Raw genomic sequence first — 25,929 nt, forward strand, 5'->3', positions numbered from 1 at the left:
ATCATTTTGCAGTCCCATGGACGTAGTAACCAGGGAAATGATGCTGGGTGAGTCACTGATCATCTTGTGCTTCATTTTGCATCATTTAAAGAAGTATTTGATAATATATTATACAATTGCACCTCAAGCAATTGCCATGGTATTGAATTAAATTATGTTCACAGCAGTACATTGACAACCATAAACAAAGAACAAGCAAATATTGTTGGTTTAAGTATAGCATTTACTTTTATCTATGTCTTATTCGTTAAATTAACAAAAATGAGCCATGGTACTTGACAGATGCTCTGGTTTCCACAAATGCTACATCTGCGGCTAGCGATGTTTATTCTGGGGATCTAAAGTTCTATGGCTACTTCTAGAGGCCAGGTTAGACCAGAGCTTCAGTCCCAGATCTGGAACTTACTAACAACATAACCAAGAGCCAGTCTGTCCAAGACTTCAGCCATTCATCTGTTGAAAAGGGAAAGAGGTCTAAGTTTTACACTGAAATAGGGTAGAGTACTTAAGTATTTATTTGCATGCACCACTGATTATTCCTTTACTAAAAGGAGGTGTGTTTGCAAAAGGGTAAATACAATTTGGACAGTCTCACAAAGAGCTGCCCTGTGACAGTGAAACAGCCAGGTACAGAAAATGCCACAATGAGGTAGTCATGAGCTGCAGAGCCTGTAGGAGACCATGGGCAGGAGCAGCCCACCAAGCACCTACTCCCTCTTAGCCTGGCTATCATTTCCATGCCAACAAAATGACTTCAAGTATAGCTTCTCTACAGCAGTCACAGCAAGAGACTTTCAAACAGAGAAGTGGGAAGGGGGGAAGGGGTGCAATTATTTGGTGTATGTGCATTGTGCAAAAAAAAATACTTTCATATGCTGAGTGGAATGAAGGATATCTCTCTTGCCATTTGGCAGATGGTTATTGATACAGGCAATCATAAACTTCTTAGTGACACTAAATAACGCAGAATGCTCTCTTCTGGTATAGAATTTAGTAATGATAGTAAGAGTTCCTGTTCAGTAAATGTCTGTGCCTGGAACTATACTAAATGGTTTCTATGAAGATCACTGGGCTCTGAAACCCTAAGAGGAGCATTATCTTGTTTGGCAAATGTGAAAACTGAGGCATGGTAAGTTATTGAACTTAATTTCTTGGTCATAGAATTAAAGTAGTCTAACCTACAAGACCTCATCCTTTTCACTACAGTGTTATCCCTCCTCAGGAGGCCTCACATCTGCCATGATGGTTCTTTCAGCAAATGCTATTGCCCATGCCTACAACGAAATGAACATGGTACTCATATAAACTGGGGACTTATAGATATTTGAGAGGGGGGGTGCATGCTGTATGTACAGATGAGTCAGGGCCCTTTGTGATCTCAGTGGCACATCTCTTGCACTGTGCTTATATCCTGGCCCAGGTGTGCAGAGCAACTAGTTCACAACGACCTCCCAACCACCAGCATCATCATGTGCTTCGTGGATGAGGTGTGGTCTGCTCTCCTGAGGTCTGTGCACAGCGTCCTCAACCGCTCCCCTCCACACCTCATCAAGGAGATTCTGCTGGTGGATGATTTCAGCACCAAAGGTAAGAAAACCTTCTTGGATTCTTCTTGAAAAGCTAAAGCTTTATGGTAGGCTAGAGCACTTTTGTTTGACAGGCTATTTAATGAAGCTGACTTTGTAAGAACCAAGCTACTGTTTCATTGCAGCCATTAAAGTATGAATCTAAGCACCACATGTATATTACTAATTGAAGCAAGAGGGATGGCTCAGCGGTTAAGAGCACTGACTCTTCTTCTAGAAGATTCCCGGTTCAACTCACTGCACTGACACCCTCAAAACTATTTGTAACTGTGGCTCCAAGGGGGATCCAACATCCTTTTCTGGCCTTAACAGGCAATGCATGCTTACCGTGCATAGATGTACATGGAGGCAAAACATTTGAACATACCACATATCTACTTTTAAGATTATCACTGGTAATCCGGGGGTCTGTGGTGCTGTATGTTTTAGCCATTCCCATCAAGACCTACCTGCTTCCCAGGACTCATTTTCATCCTGCCACTCCCTGAGGTGGTCATATGAGTCCAGAAGGTGATGAACAATTCATTTTTCATGGACTATAACAAGCAAAGTCCACCCTGTTCATAGAATTATTTTTCTAGTCAATAACCAAAGTTAAACTCTGTGGAAAGCAAAGAAATGGAAATCCCTCAGCTGCCGCTAAAGAGGAAGGAAGATGTGTGTGCAGTAAAGCTTGGAGAGGACATATTTTCAAAGGCTCAAAGAGATAGCCATTCTAGTGAAGGCTGGAAGCAGAAGCTTCCCCAGTGTTTAAGATTCCATTTATATTCATTTGTTATATTGAAGACTTTTGCTCTTTGCATTACCCAAGGATCTCTGTGTGTAGGAAGTCTTCTAGGCCCAGCAAGACCACAATGTGAATTCCCAAAATGTCCCACATGGGACATAGTAAAAACAGCACATGGGAGATGGTGTTAGAGACAACCAAACCCTGATCTGTAGGCATGATGATGTGCATGCTGTCTTTGCCCAGTTGTTACCACCATAGCCACAGTGAACTCATGCAGCAGGAGGACGCCTGAAGAGAATTAAGAATGCTAAGTGATTGGGAAACCATACACAGAAGTAGCAGTGAGCCACCAAGCAAGAAAGCCCTTTGATGAGGAGCACAGCCAGTTTTTGTTTTCATGGTTTATTTTTGTTTGTTATTGTGGAACCTGAGTCTTGTACAATTTCCGGGTCCTCTTTAAGAAACACACACACACACACACACACACCCCACACACACACATACACCCCACACCCACACACACACCCGACACACACACCCCACATACACATTTTGTAAGAAATATGCTGTAAATATATTCCAGGAAAATCAGTATAGTGGCACACATCTGTAATCATAGTACCTGGGGGCAGGAGTGGGAGGATCAAGAATTCAACTTTTGCCTGGAGTTTATTGTGAAATTCAGTCTCAAAAAAAGAAAGAAAATATGGAAGCCATTCCTACCTGGTATAGTTGTCAATAGCCACAGAAGTGACTGTAACTCTATCCTTAAACATCTCTAAAATGTTCCTTAGCTGAGCCCCTCTGCACCCCACTAACAAGCAAAGATGTTCTAAGATGAGGCGAAGTCCTAAGTCCTATGACTAAATCTCTTGTGGGCCAGGACTGAAATTTGATTAGGCAGGCCTGTTCCTAAGAGCAAGGCAGACATTGTATAACCGGCAGTCACACCACACCTCAGGCTGATCTCTTCAAGCTGAACACAAACCAGTCAGGGCTGCTTTCCTTCCCATGGTGAGAATTACATGCCGAGAAACAGCCCACAGACACAGTCACTTAACCAAGCAAGTTCTTCAAACCGGAGACCTCGGCTCTAGTTGCTGCTCTGTCTAATGATCCTTAAATATACTCATTAACTCTTTCATCACTGAGACTTGTCAGCGGGGACGGTAGTTCCTAACCAACCAAATTTGTACTGTCTTCTTAAACATTTTCAAATTTATACACTCAAGTCAGGCAGCTTTCTATCTTGGATTTGAGAAATTGGTTTGTTTAGAATATTGAACCCACGGAAAATATTTTCAGTAAGATGACATCAAATAAAATGAGTCCAAAGTTAAAATTTGGCAAGAAGAGTGACAGCATAGTTTTGGATATGAAATTGCGAAAATGCTCCTTGTAAACCCAGTCAATTAAAGTACTTTGGGTTTCTTCTTACCCTGATACAGACTACCTGAAAGCTAATTTGGATAAATACATGTCTCAGTTTCCAAAAGTTCGGATTCTTCGCCTCAAGGAGAGACATGGCTTGATCAGAGCAAGGCTGGCTGGGGCGCAGAATGCAACAGGTAAGAAACTGTCCCGAGGCCAAATTGCATTAATCACAATTTTGCTTTAATTTATAATGTTTTCCAAACAAACACAGAATATGAAAGAATATATACCCACATGTTCTTATTTGAATATTAATTTCTAGCCCTGTGACATGAAATTTCACAGACACACACAGATACACACATACACACACACACACACACACAGAGAAAGAGAGAGAGAGAGAGAGAGAGAGAGAGAGAGAGAGAGAGAGAGAGAGAGAGAGATGATTACATTAATTGCTTTTTCTGAGCCTTTCAAAAGGGATTCGGAGACAGCATAACACCGTGGCACTACATACCTGAGTTTTTCCTGGACATTACAGAAAATGGTAGGGAGATTCTCTTAAATAAATATACTTTTATTTTGAAAAACAGCAAAAACCTATAAATGTTCTTGTCAACTTTTCTCACTATTCCCAGTGTTTTTCTTTCTTTCTTTCTTTCTTTCTTTCTTTCTTTCTTTCTTTCTTTCTTTTTTACCTTTTTAAGGGATTATTTATTTATTTTATGTATATAAGTACACTGTACCTCACCAGAAGAGGGCATCAGATCCCATTTCAGTTGCTTATGAGCTACCATGTGGTTGCTGGGAATTGAACTCAGGACCTCTAGAAGAACCATCAGTGCTAGTATCTGCTGAGCCATCTCTCCAGCTCATTCCCAGTGTTTTTCAATTCAAGATCTTTTTATATTTCATGTTCTTGGTTATTTCAGCTATTAGTTATTTTAGTTATTTTAATTTCCCAGTCTAGTTACCTCACACCTTGCATTGACATATTGCTGCATTATTTTAATATTTCAGGCAATATATTTGTAAACTTGACCATAGTTTGAATTTTTAGTTCTCATGTTCCCTATAAGATAAATAATGATTTGCATGTGATGTATATATATATATATATATATATATATATATATATATATATATATATATAATTTGACCTCAGGTCACAACAGTTGCCTGTTTCTTGCTTTCTCCTATACTGTTAGACGGTTCCACTGTTTGGTTACACTGAGTTAAGATGCTAACAACTAGACCTCTCCTTTGGGAGGTGGAAGTAACTTGTGGGCTAATCCTGTGTTTCAGAAGATTAACTTAATGCTCACACATTTTACACAGGGATTTAATATACACTATTGTTCCTTGCTTGTACCAGTTATTAGAATGAGGGCCTATAAAACTGCTTTTCTCTATTGCTTCTCTTTTAAGCTGGCATTTGTGTGTAGTAAAGAGATCTTATACAGATCCCATCTCTTTTCCTCATCTTCCTTCTTTTCTATCCACCTCTCCTCCTACCCCTCTCCTAACCTTCTCTACCCATCAGATGCCCCTGCAACTCTGGGTCTGTAGATAGGTCCTCTCATTCTCTCAAGCTGGTCAGTGGGAATGGAGCTAGCTGCACCCAGACACCCGAGTCCAGAGTCTGCACTTTCATTTACTATACTCTATCTATATTGCTTGTGAGCATTTAGTGACTACTCTCCCTCCGGAAGCTCTGGCACTGCCTGTCTCCATCAGCTTGGAGAAAATACATTCTGATGATAGTCTTGTTTCCCTGTAACTAGACCCCAAAAGTGTTCTTATCATCCCATTGGTTTGCTAACAGTGCTGATCCCTTTGTGTATTAGTCTGGGTTCTCTAGATGACAAAAACTGGTATACTGAATGTCTAGTAAAGGGAGATTTTAGGCTGTCTTATACAACACCGTCTGGGTAGTCCAACAATGGCTGACACACACAGAAGAGTCTCAGAACACAGTTCATGAGGCTGACCGTTTCAATGATCCCAGTCTGCCACTGAATGTCTAGAGAATTCCTGAAGAGTGGTTTGTTGTTGTATTACTATTACTAAGATAAAACACCAACTCTACTCACCTCAGATAGGGAGATCATGAAGGATGGATACTATGGAAATCCAAGTTTATGAACCTATGAGTTTTATCATTGTTATTTACAGGTTTGAGATAAGAGTTTACTTACAGGAGCAGAAAACCCTCAAAGAAAGTTGTATCACCAAAGCTCAACCCAGCATGAGGGATGGCTGACAAAAGCTAGGAACTTGGAGCACACTGAACAGCCTTCAGGGAACTCAACAGATTAGAGAGTGGCCTTTTGTGGCGGCTCAATTGACCTGAGCCTCTTCAGGCAGCACAGCTGGCCTTTGTCTCTTTTAGACAGTTCACTTGGCCTCTGCTTTTTCCAGGCAGCTGGATTTGTCTGAGTCTCCACTTTGCAGTCTTTTCTATCTTTATACTTTGGTATACAGATGGGGAGGGGCCTAGTGAATCTAATCAATTTCAAGTACTTCCTGAAGCTTTTTGAGTTGTTTAATTCCTGTCTTAAAAAACTTTCCTACAGTATTTTAAAACCCCCCCTCAACTAGAACACCACTATTTTACCTCCCTGTAGCATCCTCTCTTAAGAAGTTTCCCTTCAAGATGGAAGGTTTTAATATCAAAGGAAACTGCTACACAAGAGTGGTCTACACTCAGAAGCTAGGTCCTGATATTAGCAAAGAAATAAAGAAGCTGCAGCAGCGTAGACAACCTTGCTAGCAAGAGTGGAGTGAGCAGGCAAAAACCAAGCTCCCTTCTTCTATTCCTTTTATGTGGGCTTCCCTGGAAATTGTTTGCCCATGTTTAGGGTCAATCTTCCCACTTCGATTAACTTGATAAAGAAATTGCCTAACAACATACCTAGCAGATTGCCTTCTGGGTGATTTTTGATCCAGTCAAGTTACCAACTAAGTTTAACCATCACACTTTATAATAGAAACTGTCAGTGAATAACAAATGAATCACAGCAACATTGGTGGTAACTAAGATTTTTTATATTTGTATTATTCTCATTTATCAATTATGATATTAAGTATTAAACCCAAGGTCTCATACATGTCAGTACATGGGTTTCCAATGAGCTCTGTGCCCAGCAGTAACTTTAGTTTTTTACCATGCATTCATCAGACAAAATAATATTCCATTATGAAATTCTTTGCATGTATATCACTTATACCAATATTGCTTATCCCTCAAAATCTGCGCCTGACAGACTGAAAATTTAAATGCCCCTCCAAGATTAATTTCCTTAGTAAAGTAAATCTATGAATAATGTAAAACTATGATAGTTAAGAAATAAAATTTAGAAAAGAAACTTATCGGCTGACATGTGGCTGAAAAATATTCCCATGTGCAAGTGCTGAGCGCAGATATGAGTTGGACACTTCCAAAGCAAAGAAGGAGTTCATATGTCCTGATGAGAACTGACCAGAGAGGTGAGTGGTAAGAGCTTCATTTGGAGGGAAAGGCAAACATAAAACTTCTGTACAGTTCTGTATGCCAGGCTGGAAAACCAGTGAAGGTCAGTGAAGAGAAGCTAAATTGTCTGATTTGCATTTTAAAAGCTCAGGCTGCCTCCATATACAAAATGGATGTGAGAGAGATGAGAGGAACCAAGTAGACAATTCAGTTAGGAGGCTATTACAGTTGTCTTGTACCAGAGAGGAGCAAGGGCGGCTGGAAGAAGAGTCAGATTCATAATTTGCACTGGGCATGGAGGCTACAGGAGGTACCATCAAATAAGACATGATTAGAGGGGAAATGAGAAAAATTTAAAAAAACAAAAACAAAACAAACAAAAAAAAAACACAACAGCAACAGCAACAATAAAATGCCTTGAACTGGAGTCAAAGCAACTCAATGGATCGTGAGGCCATAACTGGAGGAGAACATCTGGCACTACAGTGAGTTCTTTGTACCCTGCATTGACTTTAAAATGAAAATTAGACACCCATGAGGAGAAACCCAATAACTACAGAGTGAAAACCATGATGCTTATCCATGAGGTCTCTCTCATCCCACACAGAGAACAAAGTTTGCTGGCATTAACCTCCTAACTAGTCCAACTATTAGACAGCGGAATGGGGTGGGGCACTCTCTTCGGGTGAACTTGGTTAGGAACAGTGGCGTTTGGTTACAGTTCTCGCCATAAAATACTGCCTTTGAGTTTAATGAATCAAAATGTAAAAATTTAAAATTTGTGTCCCACATTCATCCATACCCTTGAGAACATGAACTCAGTGCCGATGTGGTAAATGTCACACTCTTTGACAAAGGTTTCTGTTAAGAAATAGACAATTTACATTACAATCTAGATATATGTGCAAATACATGTGTGACCACAGAAGAAACCTTCTCAAATAGCATTTGCAGTACATTCTATCTTCCTATCTATGTTACTGAACAGTCCTACCATACTGACTGAGTGCTTCCCTAATGTTCCCAGACCTCCATCTGGATAACCCCAGCTATCTGTTCACTCCTCACTGCTTCTAGTAAGAAGTTCTGCCCAAGGAACCAAAAGAGGACACTTTTGTCACCAATAACTTTTGTAGGACTACCCCATTGTAAATCACAGCTAAACAAATTTACTTCAGATAAAAAATTTAGATGATATAGAAAACCACAGGTTCATTTTAACACAAAATAATGATATATGTATATACATGTGTACAACAAACCCTCCTTATGTATTCATGGATTCAACCAATTTTGGATTAAAATATTTAAAAAATAATCATCTATACTAAACACACTCAGAGTGGTTTCTCTTGTTATTATTCTCCAGATGGCTTGCTATCACAACTATTTATATAAGATTAGGTATTATAAGTGATCCAGGGATCATTGAAAATATGCAGGAAATATTACACTATTATATATAAATAACCAATTTCAACACCTGAGAATGGTGTTATGCCTTGTGAATACTAAGAGATCACTGAATATTTTAAACAGTAAATAATTCATAAATTATCAAATCGATCTAAAGAATGAGAACATTGATTTTCATTCTATGTTCCTACCTCCTGTAGAATGCATGATTTGAGTGTGATGCTTTGGGTAGCATTATTGGATGGCTAATATCTGAGGACATGGAGAAAAGCAGAAGGTTATGTCATGAGTGTTGGTAGCATCCTGGTTAAGGATTCATCCTTGCTTCTGGAAGCAAGCCTGACTTGTGCCGTTTCATCAAGAATATACTTCAGGGATTATCTTTGATTAAGATGGGCTAGCCTACTCAGTATATCTTTCTCATTACCCTGAGAGTTCTCCAGGCCTGTGAGCAGCCATGAGTTGGAAACTGTAGTAAAACCTGAAGACTGCTTAAAAACCAGAGATTAGCCAAGATGCTAAGCAGAAATATTCTCAGAAATGCTTCAGACAAACAAAGAGCTAAAAATTGAGAATTTGAGTTCTGTGTCTACATGGCCATGTCTGTCCTCAAATTACTCACCCGGGGGGGGGGGGAAGGCATGCATCTTACATGGATGGGGCTAGACTAGTCAAGGACACAGAACAATAAAATCCAGACTGTTTTCCCTGAAGGACTAACTAGCTACTTTTGAAATCTGAAAGGATCATCTCCAAAATACTCAAGAGCTAACCAGTTACCATTAGTGACAGCAATGGTGCCCTCTGAGCTCAGGTTGTGAGTCTAGTGCACATACAAAGATTATATCAGTTAGATGCTGACCGCATGAGATTTCCCAAGGAACAACCTGGATGTCAAGATTCTATGGGTAGGAGAGCAACAATGTATGACTAAGACTTATTCACCAAAGAAAGGTTGGGCATAGAGCAGAGAAAATCCTCAGTGAGAGTCCCGTGTCGATTCTCAATCACTCCATGATAGGTCCCTCAGCAAAATTCTCAACATTGCCATTAGCATTCCTGGACTCCGTTAGCTACTTCAACTAACTACCCAACAAGAAAAGTCAAACTCTTGACCTTCATCAAGATTTCCTGAAAAGCATGAGTGGCCATCATTCTACACACTCCAGGCTGTTCCTGCTGCAGGTTTAAAATGCCTCAGTATTACTTCAAAAGCATTATGTAAAATTAAATCGAAAGCCAGGCCCATGTTCATCTAGAAACCATAAACACAATGGTCTAGCACTAACTACTTGATGATACAACAGAGTCCGTGCATGGGATGGACTACCACGGTCACAAAGGAGAAAGGGCATTTGGCACACTGAGTAACTTGAATTTGGCCATTTTTTTTTTTTTTTTTTTGTATCTATTTTTTTTTTTTTATTAACTTGAGTATTTCTTATATACATTTCGAGTGTTATTCCCTTTCCCGGTTTCCGGGCAAACATCCCCCTCCCCCCTCCCCTTCCTTATGGGTGTTCCCCTCCCAACCCTCCCCCCATTGCCGCCCTCCCCCCATAGACTAGTTCACTGTGGGTTCAGTCTTAGCAGGACCCAGGGCTTCCCCTTCCACTGGTGCTCTTACTAGGATATTCATTGCTACCTATGGGGTCAGAGTCCAGGGTCAGTCCATGTATAGTCTTTAGGTAGTGGCTTAGTCCCTGGAAGCTCTGGTTCCTTGGCATTGTTGTACTTTTGGGGTCTCGAGCCCCTTCAAGCTCTTCCAGTTCTTTCTCTGATTCCTTCAATAGGGGACCTATTCTCAGTTCAGTGGTTTGCTGCTGGCATTCGCCTCTATATTTGCTGTATTCTGGCTGTGTCTCTCAGGAGCGATCTACATCCGGCTCCTGTCGGTCTGCACTTCTTTGCTTCATCCATCTTGTCTAATTGGGTGGCTGTATATGTATGGGCCACATGTGGGGCAGGCTCTGAATGGGTGTTCCTTCAGTCTCTGTTTTAATCTTTGCCTCTCCCTTCCCTGCCAAGGGTATTCTTTTTCCTCATTTAAAGAAGGAGTGAAGCATTCACATTTTGATCATCCGTCTTGAGTTTCGTTTGTTCTAGGGATCTAGGGTAATTCAAGCATTTGGGCTAATAGCCACTTATCAATGAGTGCATACCATGTATGTCTTTCTGTGATTGGGTTAGCTCACTCAGGATGATATTTTCCAGTTCCAACCATTTGCCTACGAATTTCATAAACTCGTTGTTTTTGATAGCTGAGTAATATTCCATTGTGTAGATGTACCACATTTTCTGTATCCATTCCTCTGTTGAAGGGCATCTGGGTTCTTTCCAGCTTCTGGCTATTATAAATAAGGCTGCGATGAACATAGTGGAGCACGTGTCTCTTTTATATGTTGAGGCATCTTTTGGGTATATGCCCAAGAGAGGTATAGCTGGATCATCAGGCAGTTCAATGTCCAATTTTCTGAGGAACCTCCAGACTGATTTCCAGAATGGTTTTACCAGTCTGCAATCCCACCAACAATGGAGGAGTGTTCCTCTTTCTCCACATCCTCGCCAGCATCTGCTGTCACCTGAGTTTTTGATCTTAACCATTCTCACTGGTGTGAGGTGAAATCTCAGGGTTGTTTTGATTTGCATTTCCCTTATGACTAAAGATGTTGAACATTTCTTTAGGTGTTTCTCAGCCATTCGGCATTCCTCAGCTGTGAATTCTTTGTTTAGCTCTGAACCCCATTTTTTAATAGGGTTATTTGTTTCCCTGCGGTCTAACTTCTTGAGTTCTTTGTATATTTTGGAAATAAGGCCTCTATCTGTTGTAGGATTGGTAAAGATCTTTTCCCAATCTGTTGGTTGCCGTTTTGTCCTAACCACAGTGTCCTTTGCCTTACAGAAGCTTTGCAGTTTTATGAGATCCCATTTGTCGATTCTTGATCTTAGAGCATAAGCCATTGGTGTTTTGTTCAGGAAATTTTTTCCAGTGCCCATGTGTTCCAGATGCTTCCCTAGTTTTTCTTCTATTAGTTTGAGTGTGTCTGGTTTGATGTGGAGGTCCTTGATCCACTTGGACTTAAGCTTTGTACAGGGTGATAAGGATGGATCGATCTGCATTCTTCTACATGTTGCCCTCCAGTTGAACCAGCACCATTTGCTGAAAATACTATCTTTTTTCCATTGGATGGTTTTGGCTCCTTTGTCAAAAATCAAGTGACCATAGGTGTGTGGGTTCATTTCTGGGTCTTCAATTCTATTCCATTGGTCTATCTGTCTGTCTCTGTACCAATACCATGCAGTTTTTATCACTATTGCTCTGTAATACTGCTTGAGTTCAGGGATAGTGATTCCCCCTGAAGTCCTTTTATTGTTGAGGATAGCTTTAGCTATCCTGGGTTTTTTGTTATTCCAGATGAATTTGCAAATTGTTCTGTCTAACTCTTTGAAGAATTGGATTGGTATTTTGATGGGGATTGCATTGAATCTGTAGATTGCTTTTGGTAAGATGGCCATTTTTACCATATTAATCCTGCCAATCCATGAGCATGGGAGATCTTTCCATCTTCTGAGGTCTTCTTCAATTTCTTTCCTCAGTGTCTTGAAGTTCTTATTGTACAGATCTTTTACTTGCTTGGTTAAAGTCACACCGAGGTACTTTATATTATTTGGGTCTATTATGAAGGGTGTCGTTTCCCTAATTTCTTTCTCGGCTTGTTTCTCTTTTGTATAGAGGAAGGCAACTGATTTATTTGAGTTAATTTTATACCCAGCCACTTTGCTGAAGTTGTTTATCAGCTTTAGTAGTTCTCTGGTGGAACTTTTGGGATCACTTAAATATACTATCATGTCATCTGCAAATAGTGATATTTTGACCTCTTCTTTTCCGATCTGTATCCCTTTGATCTCCTTTTGTTGTCTGATTGCTCTGGCTAGAACTTCAAGAACTATATTGAATAAGTAGGGAGAGAGTGGGCAGCCTTGTCTAGTCCCTGATTTTAGTGGGATTGCTTCAAGTTTCTCTCCATTTAGTTTAATGTTAGCAACTGGTTTGCTGTATATGGCTTTTACTATGTTTAGGTATGGGCCTTGAATTCCTATTCTTTCCAGGACTTTTATCATGAAGGGGTGTTGAATTTTGTCAAATGCTTTCTCAGCATCTAATGAAATGATCATGTGGTTCTGTTCTTTCAGTTTGTTTATATAATGGATCACGTTGATGGTTTTCCGTATATTAAACCATCCCTGCATGCCTGGGATGAAGCCTACTTGATCATGGTGGATGATTGTTTTGATGTGCTCTTGAATTCGGTTTGCCAGAATTTTATTGAGTATTTTTGCGTCGATATTCATAAGGGAAATTGGTCTGAAGTTCTCTTTCTTTGTTGTGTCTTTGTGTGGTTTAGGTATAAGAGTAATTGTGGCTTCATAGAAGGAATTCGGTAGGGCTCCATCTGTTTCAATTTTGTGGAATAGTTTGGATAATATTGGTATGAGGTCTTCTATGAAGGTTTGATAGAATTCTGCACTAAACCCGTCTGGACCTGGGCTCTTTTTGGTTGGGAGACCTTTAATGACTGCTTCTATTTCCTTAGGAGTTATGGGGTTGTTTAACTGGTTTATCTGTTCCTGATTTAACTTCGATACCTGGTATCTGTCTAGGAAATTGTCCATTTCCTGAAGATTTTCAAATTTTGTTGAATATAGGTTTTTATAGTAAGATCTGATGATTTTTTGAATTTCCTCCGAATCTGTAGTTATGTCTCCCTTTTCATTTCTGATTTTGTTAATTTGGACACACTCTCTGTGTCCTCTCGTTAGTCTGGCTAAGGGTTTATCTATCTTGTTGATTTTCTCAAAGAACCAACTTTTGGTTCTGTTGATTCTTTCTATGGTCCTTTTTGTTTCTACTTGGTTGATTTCAGCTCTGAGTTTGATTATTTCCTGCCTTCTACTCCTCCTGGGTGTATTTGCTTCTTTTTGTTCTAGAGCTTTTAGGTGTGCTGTCAAGCTGCTGACATATGCTCTTTCCTGTTTCTTTCTGCAGGCACTCAGCGCTATGAGTTTTCCTCTTAGCACAGCTTTCATTGTGTCCCATAAGTTTGAGTATGTTGTATCTTCATTTTCATTAAATTCTAAAAAGTTTTTAATTTCTTTCTTTATTTCTTCCTTGACCAGGTTATCATTGAGTAGAGCATTGTTCAATTTCCACGTATATGTGGGCATTCTTCCCTTATTTTTATTGAAGACCAGTTTTAGGCCGTGGTGGTCCGATAGCACGCATGGGATTATTTCTATCTTTCTGTACCTGTTGAGGCCCGTTTTTTGACCAATTATATGGTCAATTTTGGAGAAAGTACCATGAGGAGCTGAGAAGAAGGTATATCCTTTTGCTTTAGGATAGAATGTTCTATAAATATCCGTTAAGTCCATTTGGCTCATGACGTCTCTTAGTCTGTCTACATCACTGTTTAATTTCTGTTTCCATGATCTGTCCATTGATGAGAGTGGGGTGTTGAAATCTCCCACTATTATTGTGTGAGGTGCAATGTGTGTTTTGAGCTTTAGTAAGGTTTCTTTTACATATGTAGGTGCCCTTGTATTTGGGGCATAGATATTTAGGATTGAGAGTTCATCTTGGTTGATTTTTCCTTTGATGAATATGAAGTGTCCTTCCTTATCTTTTTTGATGACTTTTACTTGGAAATTGATTTTATTTGATATTAGAATGGCTACTCCAGCTTGCTTCTTCTGACCATTTGCTTGGAAAGTTGTTTTCCAGCCTTTCACTCTGAGGTAGTGTCTGTCTTTGTCTCTGAGGTGTGTTTCCTGTAGGCAGCAGAATGCAGGGTCCTCGTTGCGTATCCAGTTTGTTAATCTATGTCTTTTTATTGGGGTGTTGAGGCCATTGATATTGAGAGATATTAAGGAATAGTGATTATTGCTTCCCGTTATATTCATATTTGATGTGAGGTTATGTTTGTGTGCTTTCATTCTCTTTGTTTTGTTGCCAAGACGATTAGTTTCTTGCTTCTTCTAGGGTATAGCTTGCCTCCTTATGTTGGGCTTTACCATTTATTATCCTTTGTAGTGCTGGATTTGTAGAAAGATATTGTGTAAATTTGGTTTTGTCATGGAATATCTTGGTTTCTCCATCAATGTTAATTGAGAGTTTTGCTGGATACAGTAATCTGGGCTGGCATTTGTGTTCTCTTAGGGTCTGTATAACATCAGTCCAGGATCTTCTGGCCTTCATAGTTTCTGGCGAGAAGTCTGGTGTGATTCTGATAGGTCTCCCTTTATATGTTACTTGACCTTTTTCCCTTACTGCTTTTAATATTCTTTCTTTATTTTGTGCGTTTGGTGTTTTGACAATTATGTGACGGGAGGTGTTTCTTTTCTGGTCCAATCTATTTGGAGTTCTGTAGGCTTCTTGTATGTCTATGGGTATCTCTTTTTTTAGGTTAGGGAAGTTTTCTTCTATGATTTTGTTGAAGATATTTACTGGTCCTTTGAGCTGGGAGTCTTCACTCTCTTCTATACCTATTATCCTTAGGTTTGATCTTCTCATTGAGTCCTGGATTTCCTGTATGTTTTGGACCAGTAGCTTTTTCCGCTTTACATTATCTTTGACAGTTGAGTCAATGATTTCTATGGAATCTTCTGCTCCTGAGATTCTCTCTTCCATCTCTTGTATTCTGTTGGTGAAGCTTGTATCTACAGCTCCTTGTCTCTTCTTTTGGTTTTCTATATCCAGGGTTGTTTCCATGTGTTCTTTCTTAATTGCTTCTATTTCCATTTTTAATTCCTTCAACTGTTTGATTGTGTTTTCCTGGAATTCTTTCAGGGATTTTTGCGATTCCTCTCTGTAGGCTTTTACTTGTTTATTAATGTTTTCCTGTGCTTCCCTAAGTGTGTTCAGGTCTTTCCTGAAGTCCTCCAGCATCATGATCAAATATGATTTTGAAACTAGATCTTGCTTTTCTGGTGTGTTTGGATATTCCATGTTTGTTTTGGTGGGAGAATTGGGCTCCGATGATGGCATGTAGTCTTGGTTTCTGTTGCTTGGGTTCCTGCGCTTGCCTCTCGCCATCAGATTATCTCTAGTGTTACTTTGTTCTGCTATTTCTGACAGTGGCTAGACTGTCCTATAAGCCTGTGTGTCAGGAGTGCTGTAGACCTGTTTTCCTCTCTTTCAGTCAGTTATGGGGACAGAGTGTTCTGCTTTCGGGCGTGTAGTTTTTCCTCTCTACAGGTCTTCAGCTGTTCCTGTGGGCCTGTGTCTTGAGTTCACCAGGCAGCTTTCTTGCAGCAGAAAATTTGGTCTTACCTGTGGTCCCGAGGCTCAGGTTTGCTCGTGGGGTGCTGTCCAGGGGCTCTCTGCAGCGGCAGCAACCAGGAAGACCTGTGCCGCCCCTTCCGGGAGCTTCAGTGCACCAGGGTTCCAGATGGTCTTTGGCTTTTTCCTCTGGCGTCCGAGATGTGTGTGCAGGGAGCAGTCTCTTCTGGTTTCCCAGGCCTGTCTGCCTCTCTGAAGGTTTAGCTCTCCCTCCCACGGGATTTGGGTGCAGAGAACTGTTTATCCGGTCTGTTTCCTTCAGGGTCCGGTGGTGTCTTCGGCAGGGGTCCTGCCGCTCCTGGGCCCTCCCCCACGGGAGCCCAGAGGCCTTATACAGTTTCCTCTTGGGCCAGGGATGTGGGCAGGGGTGAGCAGTGTTGGTGGTCTCTTCCGCTCTGTAGCCTCAGGAGTGCCCACCTGACCAGGCGGTTGGGTCTCTCTCTCACCGGGTCTGGGAGCAGAGGAATTTGGCCATTTTTAAATTTCCCTCATGTCCTTCTTCTTCTTGTTGTTCTTCTTGCTCTTCTGTCTCTTCTTGTTTTTCTTGTTGTTCTTGTTGTTATTGTTGTTGTCCTCCTCGTCCTCGTCCTCATCCTCGTCGTCCTCCTCCTCCTTCTAACTGCTGCTGTTGTTCATAAACTCCATCTCCAAACAAACCAGAATTACCAGTATGCAGCTCCAGAGACCAGAAAATTATGCCAGGTTAAAACCAAGACTGAGTTAAATTAGTCTGAATTTAAGTTTAAACAATTCATCAAAAACACAGTAGGGAGCACTAGCCATTTGTTAAGAGGAGTATTGGGTAGATTGTAGAAACACACAGTAGGGTAAAGCTCAAAGAGAATTTTTTTATTATTATTATTTGTGTGTACTTCATCCCTCTCCCCATTCCCTCATGCCCTTCAGCCCCTCTGCATCAGCACGGCCTCACATGTGACGATCCCACCACAATTAGAAACACTACCGGGAGCCAGCTATGCATGGAACGAACTCCTTACTTTCTTCTCTAACGCAATCCTGAGATTTTACCTTAAAATAGAGTATCGGAAAGTAGAGCAGTGGTATCCGTGCGTAGGAGAGTCTCCTCTTCCCCCAAATAAAGCAATATAAAATTCCAAAATATGTTTTAGGCAGGTGCTATTTCCCTCAGGTTCTGGCAACAGATGAATGAGAATATCAACTAGGTAGGATCTGGGCCATGTGGGGAGGGAATGCAGATTTGGAGCCCCATCGTGACCTATGTAATGAGTTGTTTTATACTATTACATGGCACTAGAGGTAAATTACTTTGGAACGGTGCCCTAGCTATTTGTTCCTCCAATCTTTATCTCTTAAGTGGGAATTATAATCCATCTATACTTCACATTTGTAGCAGGAAACAGATAAGACCACCTGGTAGAGCAGAGGCACTGCATGGTAAGACTTGCTCAAACATGGTAAGACATGGTAAGACATGGTAAGACATGGTAAGGCATGGTAAGACATGCTAACTGAGCACTCAGGTCCCAGAGTGGTCAGTGAAAACAGTAATGAGAATGAAGGGAACTTCAAAGGAAGAAGTGTCTCTCAGACTGGCCTGTGGGCATGTCTGTACAGCATTTTTTTAAAGTAATGATTAATGTGGGAGGAACCAGTGGTGCCATCCCTGGGCACCAGTCCAAGTTCTATAGGGAAGCAGGCTGAGCAGGCCTTGGCTTCCATCAGTAGTGGGTGGTAATTGCATCATTTAAACCAAATCAACTGTCTCCTGCCTAAGATGCTTTAGTCATCATCTATTATAGTAACAAAGAAGCAAGAGTGGCACTAGCTTGTCCATTGTTTCTAGTCATGATTCCACAGAATCTCTATCCCTTAACTCTCTCCATATTATTACAAAAATAAACTTCTAGGAACCAGGAACTCAGTGAGAACAGAAGGCACCCATGTTCAAAGTCATGCCCGTTGAACAATCCCTCACACCGTTAATGATGAAGTGTATGCACTTGCCATATTGTACTGGATTTTTCCAAGGTTTTTTTTTTAACTCTACAGGTGATGTGCTGACATTCCTAGACTCCCATGTGGAATGTAATGTGGGCTGGCTGGAACCCCTTCTGGAGAGAGTTTATTTAAATAGAAAGAAAGTAGCCTGTCCAGTAATTGAAGTCATCAATGACAAGGACATGAGGTAACACTATCATCCCTTACCAACAGAGAGTAGCAGAGTGATGGCCCTCATGTGTGCTATGTTAGAACCTAAGAAGCATGACCTATTCATACAAAGAAGTGAAAAGACATGATCAATATCTTGGGTTCAGAATCTATCAATTCAGTAATCTATCTGACCAATACACCAATACCTACTTACCTGCTAATAAATCCGGCTGATCATCATCATATTCATTCTATTTGCTAGTCAGTCAAACTCCCAAATATTTATTTTTCTCAGGTTTCTAGTCAAACCCACATAGACTTTATGCAAAGTCTACATGTTATTCTAAGCTGCTATTTCTTCTTCTTAAATGGCCATTATAGACTGAGATATGATTTCAAGTTGAAACAATTGATCTTACCAGCCAGTCACCCATGTGGATCATAACTATAAGAGGTGATGATGCAGAATCATATGTATCATCAAGTGTTTCATACCTGAACTGGTCACCAAGCTGTGTTAGTGAAGTCAATAGAAACACAACTAATCTTGAAAAGTGCATTTGCAAATTTCATTTGTTTTGTGTGTTCTGAATTAGTTACATGACAGTGGACAACTTCCAAAGAGGTGTCTTCACCTGGCCCATGAACTTTGGCTGGAGAACAATCCCTCCAGATGTTATTGCAAAAAATGGAATTAAAGAAACAGATATAATAAGGTAAGTGGGTGAAACTGAAGATGAGACAGCAGTCCTAAGTTCTTTTGGAAAGACGGAAAGTAAGTTTTTAAAACAATTATACTCTATTGTTCTGAAAACCAGCAAGAATTATAGGAATCAATTAGACATGATGGTACACACCTATAATCTTAGCACTAGAAGCCAGAAGCTTCAGAAGCAGGAGGGTGGCAAGTTTAAGGATAATCTAGACTACAGTAGTGAGATGCTGTCTCGAAAAACAATATAAAAAATTATAGCTCTATTCAAGACATTATCAAAGCGAGCAAAGTTTCCTGAGAAGCTAGTTTGCTACCCCCACCCTCCAATTCAATTTAAAATGTATCCAGTTTAGCTCTGACCCAGAGAAATCCACAACTGCCCCAGGGGTTGAGTCAGAATAAACTTGAGAAATAAGAATCATACTTCTGCCCATGTCCTTTGCAGTCCTAATCAGGCTTAATCCCCATGAACCAAAAGCATTTTACTGAAGAAAACATTCTAAGACTTCCGTGCACCTATCCAGAAAAGCCCCCAAACTCTCACATAGCCATACAGAGAACCCCACTCTAGAAGTTAAGTTGCATGGGATAAAGGTTTAACACAATCCTTTTTGGTTGTAGGTGCCCAGTCATGGCAGGTGGATTATTTTCCATTGACAAAAGTTACTTTTATGAACTTGGAACTTATGACCCTGGTCTTGATGTTTGGGGTGGAGAAAATATGGAGCTATCATTCAAGGTATCCACTACTGATTGTTTCTCCTTGTTGTTGTGTTTTTTTTAAGTTTACCATTCTAGTTTACTTAGTTGCTAAGGAGATTGGCACACAAGCATGAAGATCTGAGTTCAGATCTCAGGTAGTAAGCCAAGGGTGATGTGTGTAATCAGTGAGTTCCCCATTCAGTTGAAGAAAGTGTTTAAAAATGAAAGTGGAGAGCAATTAAGGAAGATACCTTTTGTTACCCTGTGCACTTCGCATATATGTAAACCCAAACATCACCACATACAGACACATACAGGCACACACAGGTATACACGCACATACGCACGCATGCACGTACAAACACACACAGTCACCATTTATGATTCTCAAGTGGCTTCATTTTATCAGTACAGTCATACATCTGACTGCCACTGAGAAGAAACTTCACCATAGCACAGGTTCTACAGATTGAGTGGTTCATTTCCCAGACTTAACTTGGAAGAATCAACCACTGTTGTAAAACTACTGGAATTAATATTTCACAAAAGTGTTTTTATGTCTAATCATGGGAAATTTCTTTTTCTGCATAAAAGCTATGGGATTCTTACTTAATAGAAGTTACTCTGGGATTCATCTGTGATATACAGTGGCTCTCTTGGAATAGCTCTCTAATACACTGGAAGCCATAGAAATACATGCAATGGGTAATATTAATTAATACAAATGAGGAAGAATCCCTCTAGTGCAGACCACCAGCAAATTAAGTGTGTGCTATAGCCTCTTTGGAGACTGTGTATGCAATGACTGACAGCATCATTGACTCTTGTCAGGGAAGCCTTAACAGGAACAATAGAACTTGACAGCAGCTTTTCAATGGGGCTGGGTAGTCTGTCTTCAAATGGGTGTAACTTTGGAGGTCTTGACCAAGAACCATTTTGAATTGGTTATCAAGAGCCTACTGGTCTCCCAAGGAAGGGGAAGGTGAACAAATAGATATCCATAACCATTCCCTGATTCAATCCAAACAGAAGCAATGTGATATATTTTATATATTGGGGTTCTATAAAGAGTTCTTTAGAAAAGAGATAAAGAGAATTTTGCTTAGGTGCTCAGGAAAGGGAAATAGTCTACTTTATGGATCAGAAAGCAGTTCACCATATACAAAATTAAATAAGCCTGCTGTATTTTCTTTTCTTTTGTGAAAATGCTTTTCTAAGTAGCAAGTACTACTTAGCAGGCAGGGTGTGGGTGTGGGGATGGAGTATCTCCAGATAGTTCTGTAGCATTGTTAATTGCCTGTGATTTGTGACCCATCACTTGATAATCAGTGCTTTTCACTGACTCCTTTCTAGGTCTGGATGTGTGGTGGTGAAATCGAGATCATTCCCTGTTCCAGAGTGGGCCACATATTCAGAAATGACAATCCCTACTCCTTCCCCAAGGACCGCATGAAGACGGTGGAACGGAATCTGGTGCGGGTTGCTGAGGTCTGGCTCGATGAGTACAAGGAACTCTTCTATGGCCACGGGGATCACCTCATAGACCAAGGGCTGGATGTGGGCAACCTCACCCAGCAAAGGGAGTTGCGAAAGAAGCTGAAGTGCCAAAGTTTCAAGTGGTACTTGGACAATGTCTTTCCCGACTTGAAGGCGCCTGTTGTAAGAGCTAGTGGTGTGGTAAGTTGCCGTAGCCATTTGCTGAGATGACAGAAACTCCTTCAAGCATGCTTAGAAAAGAATGACATATTATCCTCTAACCAGCAGGCACAAGTACCACGAAGAGAGAGTATAGATGGATGAGAGTTGTTAGAGGTAAATCTGAGGAAATCTGTCATATGTCATGATGACTGATAACTATCACATACCTACACTGCACACAAGAGACCAGGCCGTATGTCAGGATGTAGGCTTCATCTCTTCCTTCAGAATTTGACACTGACTAGAGAACAAGGGTAATAAGAAAGCAAAGTATGGATACAGAATATGATGGCTCTCATGAAGGACCAGGCCAGCAGTGCTGATGGCTTTTAAATGCATGCTGTCAAGAAATCCTGTCAGAAGATGAGAAGCCAGGTCTATGACACAGGGTCCAGCCATCTCCGAGGGAGTAAAGGTGGAGGTACAACCCCTACACAACTCAGGACAGTCTGTGGCAATCAAGATCTGGCAAGGTGAAGGATGCTGTCAGGGAATAAATGGCGAAACATAGGTAGAGAAGCAAGAATCAGTTCATGTAGATCCTTGTGGGTAATTTTCTTTCTATATTGCCCTCCTTCTTTGACAGGGTTGAACACAAGCTTTAAATGTAGGGGAAATAGAAGTTTAATTGGGCTCTAACAAACTTTTGTAGAGATGTTGGAAATAATATAAATAGTCAAGTCACGAAAGGAGGTTTCTTTCACAAAGGGTAAAGTGAAGCAAACAGTTTGAATGGGGCACAGTGCAAAGGGAAACTCAAAGAAGCTGAGACCCTGGGGCAAAGAAAGCCTGCTGTGTACCCAGGAGCGCAGTTTCCTGTAAGCCTGTGACAAGCCATTCTTCCGCTTGAGCTCATCTTTATGCTTGTGTTTAGTCTCTTAGTTCACTCTTTTACATTTTCATTCATCTCCCTGCCCCCATGTTCAAGAAGATCTCTAAATTGATTGTCAGTAGAACACTGGTCTCTGTCTTCCTAGGAAATAGATGTGGAAAACCAGCCCCTCTTCCAGCCTGTCAAATCTCCTGATAACGAGGACTCACTAAAAACATTGTTGCTGTTGTCCCTGCTATGGAAATCCAGGGAGGGTATTAAAAACAGGAGAGCATTCTGAATAGTTGTTCTGATTTTATAAAATTTAGCCAATAAATACGTGTTACCTGGCTTGTTTATAACACAGTGTTGTGAACAGCTCCCAACAGTTCGGCAGGATTTGGGGTAGGTCAAAGTAGACATCAGCTACTCTAGATAACTAAACAGAAAGGACATATTGGCCTTAGTCACATCAAACACATCACTTACATCTTCAAATTCCATCCCCCAGACAAGGATGACCACCAAAAGGCTCAATAAATTTCTCCAGAGAATCTGAGCAGTAGCATTACTAAACGTTTGCCACCAGAGGGTGCAGTCGAACTACCGTTGGATTCCTTTGTAAGTTGCCACTGATCTTTGAAAAGCTCTGCTCAAAAGAATTCGCCTGCAGATGCCTGCACCCCAATGTATGAAAATGCGGTGTATATATTTCAACAGATTTCGCCAGACCCTTTTTGTGTGTTTCCCTTCTCTTTCCTGCCTCATGCAGACAAATATTAAGGAAGATACCGTTTCCTCTTCTGACAATCGTGTTATTAGCATTTTACAATTTTGAGGGCATTTTTTCCCCCAATTAAAACTGAATATAATTCAGTAGACTGTGGCAATCAGGAAAAAAGGTTCAAAAAATAAAATCTACTTATTTCTTGATTTTCCAATCATTTAACCTGTACACCTTGAAAATGTATGTCCAATCAATGTGATTTTTATTGTAAGGGATTTCTCATAAAGTCAATAATATTTTCAATCAATAAATACCCTCATCATCACTGGGTTTTTTTTTAATTAGAGTATATCATTAGCAAACAACCTAATCCTGAGATTTAATGATTAAGTAAATAAGTGTTGGAAATCTCTACCTTTGACATTGGGAAAATGAAATAATTCAACACAGAAAGTATAAAATCTACTCAATACTTGATTTTTTTTTTATTTTTACTTGAAGTAAAATAGTTTGCGTGAAGGACCAGGTAGGAGATGTTTTCCCTCAGCCTGGAGTGCCTTCCAAGGCCTGTGGGAAGGAACAGTTTAAAATCAAATCAAAAGAATGGCAAGGACAAAACTGGACAAACTAAGCCTTCCCAAACCACACTCTGCATAATGATAGTTGTACAGCCGGGAGTCAGTAGATCTGGGAAAGGAACCACTGTCCTGAGCCAAAAACTCCGTTCTGGAAGATTCTAAGAAGTTCTAGAATAGGCAACTTGTTTAGCTGTGTTGGAGGCAGTTTTCCGAACTTATTTTGTGGTAGGATTCTCAAATGAGACGTGAGGACATGGAACTCAGTTCTCTGTTTGGATTCAAAGAACAATTAGGGTTTTGATTTTCTTTTTTTTTTTTTTTTTGGTTCTTTTTTTTCCGGAGCTGGGGACCGAACCCAGGGCCTTGCGCTTCCTAGGTAAGCGCTCTACCACTGAGCTAAATCCCCAGCCCTTGATTTTCTTCTTTGAGCTGCAGAATTGTTCTATGCCTTGTGTGTCTGCTCGTGCTCCCTGAACTTAAAGCGCCATTGCTCCGTTTTCTATGCTACCCCTGCTCAGACCTCCTCCTGATGGTAAATGTGTGTGTATTTGTCATTTTGATCTGTGAACAGAACATTTTGAAGAGTTTTGTTTTGAAATGGAGAGTTGTCCTCCTAGAATCACTTCGTGTTCTCCTGTGTCAGACACTGTAGAAATGTCCAACCAATAAAACTGCCGATGTTCGCTTATATTCTCTGAAGGTCTATGAGGGCTCCCACCCCTACCAGATAGACTACAGTTTTATTTCAAACCCAAACAACGGTCAGTGTGAGGTTTTAGATTCCCAGAGAGAGTCTAGCTTCCATGCTTTTTCCCTATGCTAGTGGGCCAATCCCTTTTCCTAGAACCCACTGGCGGAAGGGTGGTCTTTGTGTGAAACAGCTCAGTCTTGGATCTGACTTGCTCATACCCGCACCCCATACACCCCACATGCTCACACCCATCCCCATATGTTTCTGTGGGGATATTCTTCCTACTTACCAAGATCGCGGTAATCCTTCTCGGGGCTTCTCTCTGCATTTCTGACCCTACAAACGACTCCCTACTTATTTTCGAGCTCAGCTATGCATTCACAATGCACACTAACCCACTAGACACCCTGCTACAAAATCTGACACTCCTGTGGCCAATGTGGCCTCTAATATTGCGGCACCCCAGAACAGGAGCTCCGTATCGAGCACCCTAAAAGCTGAAAGAGCACAAACACGCTCACTAAACCCCCCAAGTTTATCCGGTTTTCATAGAATGCATATAATTTCACCTCTCTACCCCCAGTAAATTAAAAACCTAAATTGCATTATTAACCTACCATCTTGTTAGTCCTGCCCAGCACGTTAAAGGAATCAACCCTGTCTGCATTAAACGGTGACTGAGAGAAACCTTTCTCCATATTTGACCCTGTAAATCCATTAAAAGCTCCAGTCTGCCAGAAAGGGCCTTCATGTTTGGCTCTGTTTTAGCTTTCGTGACTTTCCTGTAATGAGTCGTAGCTTGACTGAGTCATTAGAAAGAGTCTGCCAGGGAATTAGTTGGAATCTGCTGTTCTCTGAAGGACTCAAGTTATCTATGATTCAGTACCTAAGCGATCAGATAACTCAGAGGGGTCAGCCGAGGAGCACAGCCTATAACTCTTGGCTTGAAATTCAAAGCATGGACTTTTAAAATATGCATTGTGATAAATTCAAGCCTTCCCCCTCCTAAATCCCTACTATCTATTCCAACTTTTGTTCGCTTTCATTCAGCATTCCAGCAAAGAGTTAAGGATACCCTAATGTTCCTTGCCACTGTGGCTGAATCATAGGCTTAAACTGACAGCTCTGCTGGGACAGGGTCACACTGTGTCTCTGTTAGCGAAGTGACTAGGAAAATCACGCAGTGCAGACTTTTGCTAATCTAGTGACTATCTTTTAACCTTATGGTCTTCTACTTTCTATTTCCTAAATGTGTCTGGATGTTTTGGTGTACATTAAAGATATGTCGGCCCTTAATGCTCATTTTGTATTTTCCTTCCTAGTTTATTAATCTGGCCTTGGGCAAGTGTGTTTCCATCAAAAATATCACAGTTGTCCTGGAGGACTGCGATGGGAGCAGTGAGGTAGGTTCAGCCTGGGTTCACCATGAATAGTGATTGACATGCTTGTTGGTCACGTGACCATTGGCCTCCATCCTGGAGAAATCCATATTTCTCAATGCCAATGGAATTAATAGTCTGGTATTAGGAAGTGCCACTCAACAGGGAAGCAATAATGGACAGAGTTGTTACTGAAGCCCTTGCTCCATGGTGGGTTTATTGTTGGCTTTTTTTTTTCTTGTAAAACTAGCTCAACATACACAAAGTCTTAAACTTTTTTGTAAGAGTCAGCAAAGATAGTGCCTATCTCTAAAGCTGAAATGCATCTTCAACACACAAGAACTGAGAAGCACAACCTAACGGTGGGCACTCTGGTGATACTGGATGTAGTGATAAAGATGACAATGTCCAAAATACACCTGGCAAAATGGCTCAGTGGGTAAAGGAGCTTGCTACACAATGTGAGTTCAATCCCTGAGACCCACACGAAGGTATACCGACAGAATTAATTCCATGGTACTCCTCCGACCTCCACACACCAGCTGTAACATATATGCCTATGCATCACATATACA

General features: G+C 40.8%; 1 protein-coding gene across 2 annotated transcripts in view; it reads left to right on the plus strand.

Annotated features, from left to right (window-relative positions):
* Galnt5 (polypeptide N-acetylgalactosaminyltransferase 5) overlaps positions 1-25,929 on the plus strand; it is a 46,495-nt gene that overhangs the window by 14,588 nt on the left and 5,978 nt on the right. Inside the window, exons 2-8 of one of the 2 annotated variants that reach the window (XM_087654697.1) lie at positions 1,421-1,587; positions 3,765-3,884; positions 17,952-18,087; positions 18,650-18,769; positions 19,390-19,507; positions 20,824-21,147; positions 22,491-23,971. In XM_087654697.1, coding sequence (XP_087510823.1) covers positions 1,421-1,587; positions 3,765-3,884; positions 17,952-18,087; positions 18,650-18,769; positions 19,390-19,507; positions 20,824-21,147; positions 22,491-22,538 — 1,033 coding nt within the window. In that variant the 3' untranslated portion in view covers positions 22,539-23,971. 2 annotated transcript variants of the gene reach the window in all.

Source organism: Rattus norvegicus, chromosome 3, assembly GCF_021556685.1.
Source record: "Rattus norvegicus strain SHRSP/BbbUtx chromosome 3, alternate assembly SHRSP_T2T, whole genome shotgun sequence".
NCBI classification, from domain to species: domain Eukaryota; kingdom Metazoa; phylum Chordata; class Mammalia; order Rodentia; family Muridae; genus Rattus; species Rattus norvegicus.